The 15,148-nt window shown below is 38.7% G+C and overlaps 1 protein-coding gene across 1 annotated transcript; it reads right to left on the bottom strand.

The window, feature by feature from the left end:
• Nucleotides 1-670: 670 nt before the first annotated feature.
• Nucleotides 671-12,737, bottom strand: NDUFV2 (NADH:ubiquinone oxidoreductase core subunit V2). The gene is made up of 8 exons (XM_050315808.1): nucleotides 12,567-12,737; nucleotides 11,436-11,498; nucleotides 5,680-5,742; nucleotides 5,480-5,596; nucleotides 3,729-3,897; nucleotides 2,458-2,567; nucleotides 1,647-1,723; nucleotides 671-825 (listed from the first exon to the last, which is right to left on the bottom strand). The coding sequence occupies exons 1-8, from the start codon at nucleotides 12,606-12,608 to the stop codon at nucleotides 732-734; spliced, it is 735 nt and encodes a 244-aa protein (XP_050171765.1). The 5' UTR covers nucleotides 12,609-12,737; the 3' UTR covers nucleotides 671-731.
• Between the last annotated feature and the right edge of the window lie 2,411 nt (nucleotides 12,738-15,148).

Raw genomic sequence — 15,148 nt, 5'->3', positions numbered from 1 at the left:
GGAACTACAGATCAAATACCCATTGTGAGATACTGTTACCCTTAGCCATGAGTTAAACTGTTATGGTATATTCTGTCTTCCCTCAACTGCACACCTTGTCTGTACTGAATAAATTTGCAGGGGAAGTTGCTTCTTGTTGCTGTTCACTCTTTCAGTAGAGTACTACTGTTATTTGGAGGGGGTTTAGGTAATGTGATAAAAAGAATTTCCACATTTTTCCTGGTGACTGTATGGTACTTAAGATCAAGAAAATCACTTTTTACTGAACCTACCAGATTTTTTTAACACAATACTGCTTGGATAACCTTTCCTGTTTGTATGTGTTTGTTTATAAAGTGGAAATAAAAATAATACGATGAAGTTTTGTCAGATAATCTCCTTTCAGTTTGGTTCTTTTGCCAGAATTGCAATTTAGTGAGTTTTGTTGTTTCTTCCAAGAACCTTAGAAAAAGCTGAAAGAACTTTCAGGGACAGATCAAAAGATGCAGCTTTGACCTCTCAGTGATCATAAGTGGACTCATTCAGTGAGTCACACTCTACAGAACCACTTTTCTTATAATCTGGAATTATGATTAAACTTTGCAGTAGTTAAAACCATTAAGTTAGGTATTCTAATTGCTGTTACTTTTTTTTTTTTTTTTTTAAAGAAAACAAACATGAGTGTACATAATTTACTTAGATTACAGATACTTTATTATTTTCAGACAATTCATCTTATATTACAAAAATCTTCAGAGGTCAGCTCGAACTCCAAAGCCTGGTCCTTTGGGTGGTTCAGTCAAAGAAGTAAGGCCACCAGCTGGCTCACAAGAAAAACGTCCGCTCCTGAAAAATGAAAGCAGTTTTACTCATTGCTGGCATTGTTACAATGTCAGATTCTGTTTGTCACTGGGTAGAAGACAGTTACAAATCTGATTTAAGGCTGAAGCCACTATTTTTTTTTGTTTATTTGTTCCATTCATCCTTCAAAAGAAGTGTGATGCTACTCCTAAAAGGATTCCATATTCAAATGGTTTCATAACTGAAATGCAAGATAGGACCACTAGTTGCATATTTATTTATAGGTTGGCCAGGCAGCATACAATTTTACCGGTCCTGTTTTTTGATACAGATGCTTCCCTGTGTTTTTTGAAACTATTTTAGGATTATTGGTTTTCTATTTAAAAAAAAAAGAAAATCTTTCTAGAAACAATAGGAATAGGTAACACTCAAGTCAAAGTAATTCCTTCATTGACACAAACACATAGTTTGGCTAAAATAGAGCAGTGGAAAAAAAACGTAAGAAAAGTTCAGCAATAATAACACTTTTACAAAGCTCCAATCTTTTGTGTTTTCTCAGAAATTGAGAAAAACAATACAATGAACCGACCAACCAACACACATTTGTTGGTTTAAATGACCTAGACAAAATATCCAACAGGTAACATTCACCTATGAAGTACTAAGACAAATCAGAATTGATGTTTTCACATTTCATGCTCTTCTGGTCAGTCATCAGAAACATATAAATTCTCAGTTCTTCACAGTTCATTTTGGCTTTGAATGCATGCAGTTCTTTTGAGTAAATTAATGCTTTTAAGCTGTAGTTGATGAACTCAAATCATCAGCCTTCAAGTAGTGGCCAGTATTATCCAAGTATAGCATACCTTGGGCCTGGCTTGGGAACTTTGCCAGCCTTTAGCTCATCAATTATGTCTTCAATATCTTTGGGTGTCAAATCTTCCTGTAAAAAAATAACAAAAAAACCCTAAATCTTCAACAAAACTGAAAGAGTCAGCAATTGTGCTAATTGCAGCACTCAAAATTCATCAAATCAGAGATTCTCATAGGTATGACCTTAGAGTTTTGATCCTATTCATTAACACATATACTTGTTTATAGAATTAGGAAAATTAAAAAGCCTACTGTCATTTTAATGTTAAATTTTTTTGTTTATATATAATTGCAGAATTTATGTTAAAACTAATGCTGATGCTGGCCACGTACAACAAGGATTTGCATTTTCAGCTTCCTTCTTGTGTTAGCTGCATCTCTGCCTTCCCACTATACACACACCACTGCACATACTGCAGAATGCTGCCAGCTGTGACCAAAAAAAATTGTGGGTACAGTTCAAGAAAACACTTCTTAAAATAATCCATGCTTTCCAACAGACTGCTTTCAAGTGCTTCTAAAAGCTCGTCCAATACCTACCTATTTAAAAATTCCAGATTTATAGGTAGACCACTATCACAAAAATGCATCATTCCTCTTATATAAAGCAAGGTACAGTGATACACTCCATACAGATGAAGTGTTCCAGGAAGAGGCCAAGAAACTAAAAGATGCTCTACGTTATAAGTTGTTCCTGCCAATAGGAATTTGAAAACTGACTAAAACTTCAGAATTTGGAACAACTAAATGTACAGGTAACCCAGACAGGAAAATTAATCTTTGAAAAAGGAATGCAGTACTTACATAGTAATTGTCATTTATTTGTACCATTGGTGCATTTACACAAGCACCTAAACATTCCACTTCTATCAGCGTGAAGAGTTTATCAGGTGTTGTTTCCCCAACTTTTATACCTAAACCAATAAACAGTATTAGGTTCAAGCAGTGGTTATTGTATAAGATGAATAAAGCATGAATCTAAGTACGCCAATCCAAGACATTGCGTTACTTTTATTTTGGCCTTACAAACATTTGCACAGTTAAACCCTCTTAAGTGAGTGCAAAATGTTTCCCTTGAACAGAAGATTCTAATAAAATATGAAGTCGGTTTTCAGATACATCTTTGAGACCTCATTTAGAGGTGTAATTCACTGAGAACCATGAAATGATGATTCTAAGAAACGGAACAGATCTTCTCAGGAAGTTTTTAGTAATACAACAGTGGAAGTATACAGTGTTGAGTATTAAATTCCCAAATTAACACGATCCAAGCAGTAACAGTGCTAGCTGCAAATTCATAAGCAACTTCTAAGTTTATACACAAAGGATTATTTACTGAACAACACTGTACACATACCTATCTTCCATGACATTATTCCTCTGCTACAGATGCAGACCTTTCCCAAAGGCAAGTTAGTCAAAGTAACAGAGTCTGATCTCTACAAAATACTCCATGGAACCCTGAATGCTGAAAAGCAGTTTTGCTCCACTTCTTAGAAGGAAGGGGGGGATAAATAATAAAAGTCCAAGTAAGGCTGCTGTCTCAGTAAAAGCTACAGAATCATCCTTACTGCTTTAACAGATTCAGTTGAAATTCAACTATCTTTGCAGTAACGAGACAAATTTCATCATACATGCCTTTTTCAGACAATGCAGTATATGAAATGCAAGATAATCAGCAGCTGTTCTGCAGTTCTTACTGTTGGTTCTTGGGGAAATGTTAGCACAGCTTTTGACTTAATAAAAAGAGCTGTTAAGTTGCTGATCTTACCCTCTCTTCTCCCCATAACCATGCAAAAAGGAGGAAAAAACCCACACACAAAACCCATGAGCACTCCTTACATCCCATATGATGCAGCATTCTCAATTGACTTTTTCTGTGGAGAATTCCTAAGTTACATTAACATCATGTTTGCCATCCAGAGGGACCCTGACAGGCTAGAGAGGTGGGCCCGCATGAACCTTACTAAGTCAAACACGGCCAGTTTTTCTTTCCCCATGTGAAGAATTTTACTTCAGTATCATTAACCAATGGTAAAAAAATACAAAAAGTATATTACAAATTTGTGTCGTACCAAGTTTCTTCTTAATGGCTTCTAAAATACTGTCAGAGTCCCGCAACATGCAAGGCGTGGTAGTGCAGACCTGAATATGGTATTTCCCAACAGGTTTGCGGTTATACATGGTATAGAAGGTTGCTACTTCATACACTCTCATGGGAGGCATTTCCAAAACTTCAGCAACCTGAAACACAGGGAAAACAGATGCTATATTGAACTCTGACAGGGCAGTAGTAAAGGCATTTATAAAACCATTTCAATATAGTCACCTGTCCTCTGTTTGCAATAATGGATAAGAGTGTGGGGGTGGGTATCAAAGCACAAATGTATTCCAAGTGCCAAGACCAGACACCTGAGTTACTCTGACTGGCATCACCCTGCTTGAGCACAAACTCCACTAAGCCATGGATTAGAACAGCAGGGAGCTGGAGTCGACTCCCCTCCAGCACCTAACATCACACAGGCAGATTCGAGGAGTCAGCTGGGTTTCAGCTTTCAGTGCCAGCTCCAGCTCACACTGCACTTCTGCTGTCTGAATGAACAAACTTGTACCAGTCTGCCCACACTAACCTTTTGCTAAGCCTTTTGGTAAGGCAATACTTACAGGCTGGTACCACGCTCGCCTAATCTTACAAAGCAGGTCTCCCTCAAGTTCTAGGACACGCCATGGCTACATCTGCAGACCGGTGTAACAGCTAAAAAATAGGGAGTGAAGCAAGATCTCCACACAGCCAGTTCTGCTGTAAGTATCCCTGACCTCATTAACCTGGAACCCTGGCAAACTGCTCAAGTTGAGAACTGGCTCTGGTTTCAATAGTGTAACTGTTTTATGTTCCAGTTTCTATAGCAGGCAAACAACAAATCATGGAAAAAATCTGTTCACTTAAAAGGCTTAAGATCCTTCTAAACATAAAACCAATCTGAAACTTATATAAACAAAAATACTTTGACATCATTAATGGAGATTTGAGGCTTTTATGTTACACTGTAGAAACGTGAGTTGCTCTTTAAATGCGCATTAAACTTCAGTAGTTTCTGTAACAATCCTCATTTAGCATATCTTGACTGACATTAAAACTTTTCACTTTAAAACTGATGACATACCAGATTGTAACACAAAATACAATGGATTTATTTGTATGAATATAAACCATTTTTTTTTCTTGGTATTTTGTTACTGTCGTGCAACCTCTCACTTTGGAGCAATGTAGTTGCTTCCTTGCTTATTTTGAAACAATTTTAATAAATAATATGATAAGTCTTCCAGGCACTTGCTATGAGGCATTTACACAATACTCCTGACATCTACTACACTAACACTGCTCTGCAGAGTCTTTACAGACCTAGAGATTAAGTACAATCCAGGCAATGTGTGCAGTGCCACTAATCTGGGAGGAGGGAAACCCCACCACCATTATCTTTTCTTTCTTTCTCCAAATTCAAAGAACAAAATCTTTGAAGCTTCTGTTCCTACTTCCGGGAAGATTCTGGGAAAAGAGTCTATCTGAATAGGGCTCATGTAATTTTTGTTTTGTCTGTAGTTTCTAGCAATGAGCTAACATTATGTAAAGAACAGAGCCCTGAGTTTTCTGCATTAGTTTTCCCTTTTATTTTTAAAAATGTAGTCTCATAGGGAGTTCTCACAGTTCTGTGCCACATGTCAATTCCCATGTTAGTATAATTCAATAAATAAAGGTTATTATTCTAGTAAGATATTTAAAGAAAACAGTAAAATTTTGCTTGAAACATAATTAAGTACTAAATACCTTGTTCATAGCTGATATGGGCAACCATCCATGCTGTCTTTGGGCCAAATCCAGGACTGCCATGACAGCTGCAGACTTGTGTCCCTCTGGGTAGTTGTTTATTATCGCTTCTATTCGCTTTTTAAAGGGAAAGAAGGGAAACAAATCACTACTGATCTAAAGACAAAGTCTGTGTATTGAACTTTTTTTTGTCTGCATACCTTTTTGTTTTCAGGTGTGAACTCAAATGGAGTATCTGGATTATTTTCAGGACTATCTCTGTGCTTCGGGGAAAAAAAAAAGAAGTGTGTATAAAAATAAGTTCTCAAGAAATTATTCAGGACATATTTACTATTGTAAAACATCTCATTAGACAGTTACAGCTGAGTTGCTTAAGTAAAAATGATGTATTCCAAATAAAAATTTCATACTACTCAAATGATTAAATGTATTTTGTAAAGTTATAAAAAATACTGATAATTAAGTCATTACTCTTAAAAATCATTACTTATTCATGTTATTTCCCATTAAAAATTATTTATTGAGAAACATGGTGGTGTTATTAAAATACACTTTAACATTGTTAATAAAATTTGGCAATTACGATTAAACTTAAGAATCCTCTGGTTAATACCTTAATGAACTAAAAAAAAGCCCTTTTTTCTTTTACCATGAAACAATTAATTTTACAAACTTCAAAACTTACCAAGAAGCTGGCTATATAACCAAAACATTTGCACATTTGAACACACATTATTAATCCATTTAAACATTCTTTTGGTTTGTAATGATTTTGACATTTTAGTTTTATATATAATTCTGAATCAAAATAGAAGCAGCAAAATTTTGAATTAGTGTTTCCAATATAAGGTATTTTGTCATATTATTTTTAAAGTAGTCTTCTAGGGAAACAAATTGAAATCAGGTCTTCTAAATTTCAGAAAATGCAAATTTGGAAGTCTTGAGGGAAGTGATATTTTCCTGTAATAAAACCTTAGTTCTGATGAAAATCCTTATTCACCAGAAAACCTTTCTGCACAAAATTTTCATGTCTCTAAGCAGCTTGTTATGGTTTACTTTTAACCTTTTTTAACCTGTAGTTAAATCTAATTCCAGACTTTACACAATTTTCAAATTGAGAAAGCTTCATGTTAAATGGAAAGTTGGGGGGAAAATGCAAGCTATATTTGAGGTTTCATGTTAAAAGTTATCCACAACCAGCTAATAATAAAAGCTCTAAAAGTATATTTAGAAGAAAGAAGCCCCCTTTGCTGACTTTCACTTTGATCACAGCCTCCAGTAACTGAAGATGATTTTGCAGTTGCCACACTGCACTCTTATTGAGCAGCAAAGGATTGAATGAAAAATGTTAATATTACATGATACTCGCATATTGAAAGACCATCATCAGTGGAGAACTTAGAATATGTATGTCCACAGCTATTCTTGGATTTAGAAAATTCAGTATGGAAATATTGAAAGGGCAAATACTTCAGTTATATCTGCTGGTCTAGGCAGAGATTACTTTTGTTTATCTGGTCTATATCCCAAAGCAGACAGTACTACTGCCACCGATCAATTTGAAAGCATGTAGGCTCACCACAGGTTCAAGTCAAATATAGAAACTACAGCTGATAAATACTGCTCCACCAAGGATGACTTTCCCCTAATAAAAGGAATTACAGAAAGATAGCTGATATCCTTTAAACACACTAATATTTTATTAAGTATGTATTTATTGCTTATTGTGTAGTTTACAAGATAACATAAAACAGCTAAAAGCTTTCCTAAAAAGTTCCTAAAAAAAAATTGCTACTATTTCAGATTAACCCTTCCAGATAAAGGATTTGATGACTTGTATGTAGTGTTGGTGAGGGTCTTCTACCAATTTTAATGAAAGTTCTCCAAAAAAGGCTGATGGGAGTTAAAATTTATGGGAATTACTGTGCAGCTTTTATTTTTTCCCTTACAGACCTTTATATGTCTTAGCTGCACAGGTCAAAGCCATGATTCATGATAAGTATTTCCATAACTTAGCCTTTTCTTCTCAGATCTGCATGCCTATTTTATTTCAGGCTGGTATTATTTTGCCTTCCATAGCTATTTGATAGTTACAATTGTACTTCATTTCAATTTCTTTTGTAAATAAGTATATTTGATTTATTAAAATCTCCCTCTTTGTCTAGAGCAGCTCTTCTTTTCAGTGTATCATCTCTAAACTGGTATCCTTAAAAGCCCTACCTGTGTAGAAGAATAATAAAGACTTTATATTGGAAGCTACAGATACAGCTGTAGCAAGGTTCCACAATATATTGTAAAGGCTACAGCAGGGGTGAGCACTAAATAAGATCATGCCACCTTTTCAGTTTTCAGTTTTCCTGAAAGGACTTGATGTAATTCTGTGCTATGGAGAGTTCAATAGTTTTCATCAAGAGCTTACAGGGTTCTAGGCCTCCTGAGCATTTAGAAATGTTCCCTAGTCTTACACTTGTCTGACAATGCACCATTTATCTGAGACTTGCATGCACTTATTTGCTCCTACAAGACAGAGGTGCATCTCCACCTTTTTTTACGATACAGATTCTGGAGAACAAGATCAGAAATGAGGACACAGTACTGGAAAAAATACTATTTTAATTCACAGAGTGGTTGAAATTGGAAGGGACCTCTGGCAGTCATCTAGGCCAAACGCCCCTGCTCAAGCAGGGCACACAGAGCTGCTTGCCCGGGACTGTCCATGTGGCTTCTTCTGAATATATCCAAGAATGGAGACTCCACAACCTCTCTGGGTGACCCATGACAGTGTTTTGTCACCCTCACAGTGAAAAGCATTTCCTGATGTTCTCTGAGGCCATTGCCTCTGGTCCTGTCACTGGACACCACTGAAAAGAGCCCTGCTCCATCCTCTTTGCACCCTCCCTTCAAGTATTTATAGACATCGATAAGATTCCCCTCATTGAGTCTTCTCCTCTCTAGTAGCCCCAGGTCTCTCATTTTTCCTCTTATATATAAGAGATGCTTCTATGAAGAAACCCATATACTAAGGCTTCCTCCACACCCAGAGTACCATTATGTCTTTACCAACTACAGTAATTTGTTGAGAAGAAAGGTCAAACACAATCCATGCATTTTTTTGAGCCTTGTCTCACGCTCCCCACTTTCACAAAGTATTACCCAATGTTTTCATTATGACTGTATCACATCTGTATTGCAGCATTCAGCCTAACCTACGTAAGTGTGAACACCTGCACTGTGAAGGCCAACCCAATCCACGGATGCCAATATGTTCACATGGAAGGCACTTCCAGGTATACGGCAAAAAAATTGGCCTGAAACTTGATCTATGCACTGTGGTAAAACACCAGTCCAAAGCACTGTAAACCAAAATGAGAGAATTGTGTGTTCTGTAGGGGAGAAGATGTTGAGGGCAACAACCTGTTAAGAATCCATATCAAATGAGCACTGAAAAGAAATAAAAGCACTGAAAAGATAAAAGAATATTACTTCTCCTCTAAAGGGAAAGTACCCTACATTCAGTACTCCAGCAGAACTCAAGATACAAACCTAAGAACTCTCAAACCCAAGTATTTCACTGACCACTGTCACAAGTAACTAAAACTATGATAGAACAGTTCTTCCAACCTCCTGAGACAAAGCCCACATCAGGGCAATCGATGCGTGAAAGAAATTTAGTCCATATCTTGAAAACCACGAAGCAGAACAGCTAAGTTTCAGCTGCTAAGGAGGCTAAAGACAAGTAAAAGTCAAAACCAGTGCATGTTTTAACAAAGAAATTATAATAAATTACAATAAATTATCTTTCAACAGAGAAAGGTAATTCTAATAAACATCTCTCTGTAATCGGGCCTTCCCTAGTCAGAAATTAGAGATTTGGAACATCACTCTTACATTACAACTGGAAAACAATCTACCTAGTTTTAAACTTGATATACTCTCACTGGAAGTACAGTCTAGCTGCCTGTGATGGCACCTGATTGAGTTTAATGGATGAGAGAAAAGCTGTTCTTGGATGTTTCAGAATAAAAAGACATTTCAGTAGAAGTTCTCTTATTTCTGTGTGTTTCTACTAACATGTAACATGTCTGCAAAGGGATGCGTAGGCATAGAAAACAGAAATGCCTTTTAATACTAAATTTTATGACAACTAGGTCCCCTGCTTTACAAAACAAATAGCCTGCATGCATTTCCCTTCCTCGCATATAGATTTTATATGTCAAAGTGCAACAGGAAGCACCAGTATGCTTTGCAAAACAAACCCAAGACGTTTGTGTGTAAACTGATATACAAAGAAGACCACCAAGCAGGTTAGACTTACTGCCAGGTAGGCCCACTATTCCCCCACAAGCAGTTTTTAACAACTTTTGACACTTCATCAGCTTGTAATATTCCAAAAAAATAAGTCTTTTTTGAATGTGAGGGGTTTTTTCCCCTCTAGAGAAATGTGGGGGTACATCCCATTTTCTAACTGTATATAATTACTTGGTGTTGATTAAAATAATGCCTTCAGCTCAAACCAGCTGGACAAGTTTCCCTTGAAATTTCTTGTTTTAGATAACATCTGAAATTTACTTAGGGCAAACAATTACACACACACAGGCTTCCAACTGTTGTCTTCTCACTGCCTTTTATTCCACAGAAGAACAAATTAAAACCCTATTAAAACCCAACAACAACAAAAACCCCAACCAAACCAAGAAAAAAAAATCACAGAAACTATTTCCTATGGTCCTCTAGCAAAAATTCCATTGCAGAATAATAGTCATCAATGGTGCTATTAAATAAACAGCTGCAAAACACTCAACTTTTCTACTTCCCTTTCTCTTGTTTCCAGATTCCTCCCTGCAGCAATTAATTTAAACAGTTACATAAATCTTGAAAAATTCCTGGAGAATTTACAAAGCTACCTAGCTTCATATGTCAGGCATCAACATCCATTAGGGTGTCCAAAGACACTTTCTGCCTGTCTTCACCAATCTCTCAACACTTGAAGTTTCCTAAAATGCCAGCCTACAACGTTTCCTCTATTCCTTGAATGCTAGCTCTCACTCCATTAATCATCAATGCCTGCTCAGATTTCTGGAAAATTATACCAAACACATACTGTGATGCCATTAATTTCACTTCATGATTAAAGCTGTAGAGACAGCTGCAGAAAGGCAAGGACAACAACAACAATAATCTGTCCAAAAATGCTTGAGCACCTGTTTTCAAAAGTGGTCAACTCTCTAATAAAGGGCTGATTTCTACCAAGTGTTGGGAAAATGCCAAATTATTCAGTTGTTAAACTGCAGACTAGCTAAAGCTCTGAATGGAGCAGAACGGGACAGAACACAACTCTCTTGAGATGCTTCAGGTTCTTTTCAGAGGTAGACAGACAACACAGCTGCTTTACACACTTAAATTTGAGGGCTTTGCAATCACTCTAACAATTCATACATATCTTGATAATGCCTAATGGCCTCAATTATGAGTCACTGTGCAACACACTGTATCATATATAACCTGAGCAAGAACAGGACTTTTCAACTCCTGTAAACAGGGCTAAGACCTGAGCCTAAGGGTGATTCTGCAGCAATTTTCAGAAATCAAGAAACTGCACCTTGAAAAAGTTTAGTGAGCCTAAATTACAAACTCAGTTAACTCCAAAAAATAAAGGAAACAAGAACTGGTTTATAATGAGATAAGTTGTAAGCAAACTCTCATCTGCAATTACATACTGAGCGTTCTCGCTATATAAGGAAAGGCCAAAAAGGCCAAAACCTAAAATAAAGCCTTTTGATCCATCACTCCCATCACAAATCTAATAAAAACTTCTACTGAAAAAAACCACTTTTTGTAAATGCCAGCAGGTTTCTAAAGCAAAGTTGTGTCCATCGGAAGGTGTTAGGCAGATTAGAAAAAGCACGCACCAAACTCCCCCGACACATCCCCCTTAACAGCAAGGCAGATCACTTACCACAAACAAGGCTCCAGTGGCATTTCGTGCTGCTGTTCTGTGCAGGTATCGGACCTGTCTTACCTACGAACAAAATACAGTGTTAAGGGTTAATAATCCACACACTGCTTTCAGAACCAATCTTGATTCCTATTCTAAGTGTGAACCATTAATTCCACTTCCCTCACTAATAGTTTAAACTGAGTCAAGAAGAAGACCATTGAGGGCTCTCAGGTATTATTAGGACAGAAAATCTCTTGACTCCCCCTTGGCCACAAATTGAAACAATGTAGAAATTAAAGGATTTAACTATGCCACTGCTTAAATTAAGTGCCTTGAACACAAAGTCTCATCAAACATTTAATGAAGAATTTTCCATTTTGCTACTTTGTATCATTGCAAAGTTTGCAGAAACCATTATTACTACTGAGGTTCTTTTCCAGTAAGTATTTACATGCTTCTTCGGCCTTTATCGAACCGAGCACCGGGATCAGGCATAAGAGGACAAATGTAAACACAAACCTGAAATGTCAACAGAACGCAGAGCCATACACAGGTTCTGTTCAGCTACTCTCTGTGCTCACTGTCATGCAGACACAAATCAAAGTTTATAGATTCTGGTTGGTATTTCTAAGGTAACTTGATCACCTTATCTTGTCATAAGTAATCATTCCATAACAAATTTAATTTTAAATTATGTTTATGCTGAATTCTAGAGCAATGTTGAGATGTGTTAAAGCAGAACCACAGAATCACAGAATGGTTTGGGCTCGAAGGGACCTTAATGATCATTCAGTGCCAACCCCTCTGCCGTGGGCAGGGACACCTCTCACTAGACCAGGTTGCTCAGAGCCGCATCCAACCTGGCCTTGAGCACTTCCAGGGATGGGAGAGGTCACATGACAGGGAGAGACCGCAGCCATCCTGTGAAACTGCACTGCACGTCAAACTACACGATCTGCTGCTACAAAGCCTGAGCTGATCAGGCTGCTCTTGCGGAAGACAAGGCACTATAAATCGGTGGTACCCCAGCTTGGATTTCAGGCACCGACCTACCCCGCCAAGCCCTCATTCCCAACCCCCCGCCGCGGCCTCCCTCCCTCCCTCCGCTCCCTCGGCCTCCCCGACCGCCGCGGGCAGGGCCCCGTTTACCGAGCGTGCGGCCGCGGCGCGCAGGGGAGCGCACAGGAACATGGCGGCGGCGGCGGCGGCGATCCCCGCTCCTTCTCCTTGTCCCGATCCCTCTCCTTGTCCCGATCCCTCTCCTTGTCCCGACCCCTCTCCTTGAGGCCTGGCGCTCGCCCTCCCGCAGCCCCAAGGAGAGCCGCACCGCGCATGCGCCGGCGCGCCCCGCCAGGGCGCCTGCCCGCTCCGGGGCGAGAGGCTGTGCCGAGTGTCCCTTCCCGCCGATGGGGAGGTTCCCGGCCGGGATTTTTCCCACCTTTTCATACGCAGTTGTTGATCGGGGTGTGACAGGGTGTTTGTTCAAGGGTTGAACTGCTGGCACCTGTGTTTTGTCCTCCTTCGATCAGGAAAAACGGGAATAAACGTTTTGACGGTGTTTTTGGCCTCAGATGGACGTTCATAGGATGGCTCGGGGGTGACCTTACTGCTCCCTGCAACTTCCTGAGAGGTTGTGGGCGGGTGGGGCTCGGTCGCCTTCACCGGGCAGCAAGTGACAGGATGAGAGAAACACAGCCTCAGGCTGTGACGGGAGGAGGTTTAGGTTGGACATTAGGAGGAATTTCTTCATAGAAAGGGTGATTGGGCATTGCAACAGGCTGTCCAGGGTTGGGGGATGGAGTCGCTGTCCCTGGAGATGTTTAAGGAAAGACTGGACGCGGCACTTAGTGCCATGGTCTAGTTGGCAGGGTGGTGTTTGGTCATAGGTTGGACTCGATGGTCAGCGGTCTCTTCCAGCATTGTGAGATTCTCATGTTATAGTGTAATTCAAATAATGCTGGAACTGGAGACGATGTAAGTAATAGGCTCTTCCTTGGATGAAATATATTAGGAACATCATTCGCAGACGCCATCCTTGTGCAGACACCTTACTGCACAGGTTTTGTGATGAGGAGTGCAAATGTACCTTTTTCACTGTACAATAAATTCACACTTTTCAAATAACAGCTAAGAAGGAAGTATTTTATACCGATGAATACTCAGCATTGCAGATTGGCAAATCATCACCTCGTGTTCCAACATCTCTTACCATATCCTACTTCTTTCTGAGGAGGAATCTCCCCTGCACGCCCCACCCTCTCATCCACCCTGGCTCTCAGTGATGCAGCCTTATTAATTTCATGCAGTGCACAGTGAAAATCTATCCATGTTTATTTTACTTCTACAAAAACTGTGGTAATTTGCCAGCTGACACTATGAGTATCAAATACTTTTAGTAAATACATGGTAGAACAAAAATTGATCTTTCCTTATGTTTTCCCTCACTCCAAAATGTTGAACTATTTTTTCATCTGCTTCCTTATTTCGAAAGACCCTTTTTTTTTCTTCTTTGTATAAACATTCAAGAAGGCAGGATTAGCTAAACTAGAGCAAACAGAATTTTATTTAAAAGATTTCATCGTTCCATGATGGATTTGTACTGATAAAATATTCCATCAGGACACCTGTTGGGACAAAAGGCCAGGTTGGACAGAGCCACAGTGGCCATCCCTGTGTAGCTGCACCTGGAAGGCTTCCTGTGAAGAAACCTGTGTGTATGGTGAGACAAATGCCATGGTGCATCACAACAGATGGCTCTAGACAAAGCCCAAAACAATAAGCAGTGCATATATTAGAATGTTTTAGGATACTTATTACTCTTTCAGATAATTACATATGCACATACAGATGTATGTATATGTGTGCATGTATGTATTTGCCAGCTGTTACTGTGATTAATGTCCTTTTTACAGAATACTTTTCATTTGCACAGGTCGGGCAGGATGTGGTACTAGCTCTGGTTGGGTTACTGCCCTCTACATTTGGGTTCACTGTAGTCAGTGGTTGTCTTCCTGTTCCTTATTCTTCATTTCCTCAATGCTGAGAGACACTGTCAGCATTTGTAAATTTAAGTGCTGCAAGCGGTATCTGATATTTTCATTGATTTGTTTTCACTGAGTGTTTATTTGCTTATAAACCTAATTTCTCCACTTGTGTGCTTCCTTGAGATGAATTCTTAAAACACTTAACAGGCTGCCCAAAGCAGAGCAAGTATAATGGTGCGGCAATGTTCAGGCACAGATTACAGATTCCCTTGCTAAGCTAAATTTTTGTATCCTGATGAGAATCTGCCCTAGGCATACAGGCTAAGAATAGCAGAATCCATGTATGATTAGATTCAGGGACTGTTCCTGCGCAGATAAATTAATAAACATTCATTTTTATACGATGAAATACATAATCATAGTAATTTATTAATTATATGTAAGCCCAATATGCATTTTTCAGTTGCACTTTGTAAATGTGTTACTAGACAAGCCAAAAAACCCCATTTGGAATCATTTTGTAATTTAAAATCAGATGACAATACTAAAAAAAAAAAGCAGTGTGGCCTTGGATGGTAGTTCAGTATCTGCAGTGATCTGAAGGGTGGCCCATTACTTTTTTGCATTCTGCATACGATATGCACTGAAGTGCCAAAGTCCTGCATCCCAATAATTTCAGGCAATTCCTTTTCCAGTGTGACACATCGACAAGCTAAGCTGCATTAAGGGGAACAAGACCCCTTGTGT

The sequence above is a fragment of the Myiozetetes cayanensis genome, unplaced genomic scaffold (genome assembly GCF_022539395.1).
Source record: "Myiozetetes cayanensis isolate MyiCay16 unplaced genomic scaffold, myiCay2020 scf1, whole genome shotgun sequence".
Classification (NCBI taxonomy): Eukaryota; Metazoa; Chordata; class Aves; order Passeriformes; family Tyrannidae; genus Myiozetetes; species Myiozetetes cayanensis.
The sequence above is the reverse complement of the archived record's forward strand: the minus strand, read 5'-3'. Positions and strand labels throughout refer to the sequence as shown.

Coding starts and splice junctions, on each gene's coding strand:
- NDUFV2 (XM_050315808.1), bottom strand. CDS start 12,608: ATGTTCCTGTGCGCTCCCCTGCGCGCCGCGGCCGCACGCTCG. Junction 5,597..5,679: donor TCACACCTGAAAACAAAAAG/GTATGCAGACAA, acceptor CCCTTTAAAAAG/CGAATAGAAGCGATAATAAA. Junction 1,724..2,457: donor AAATAAATGACAATTACTAT/GTAAGTACTGCA, acceptor ATTTTTTTACAG/GAAGATTTGACACCCAAAGA.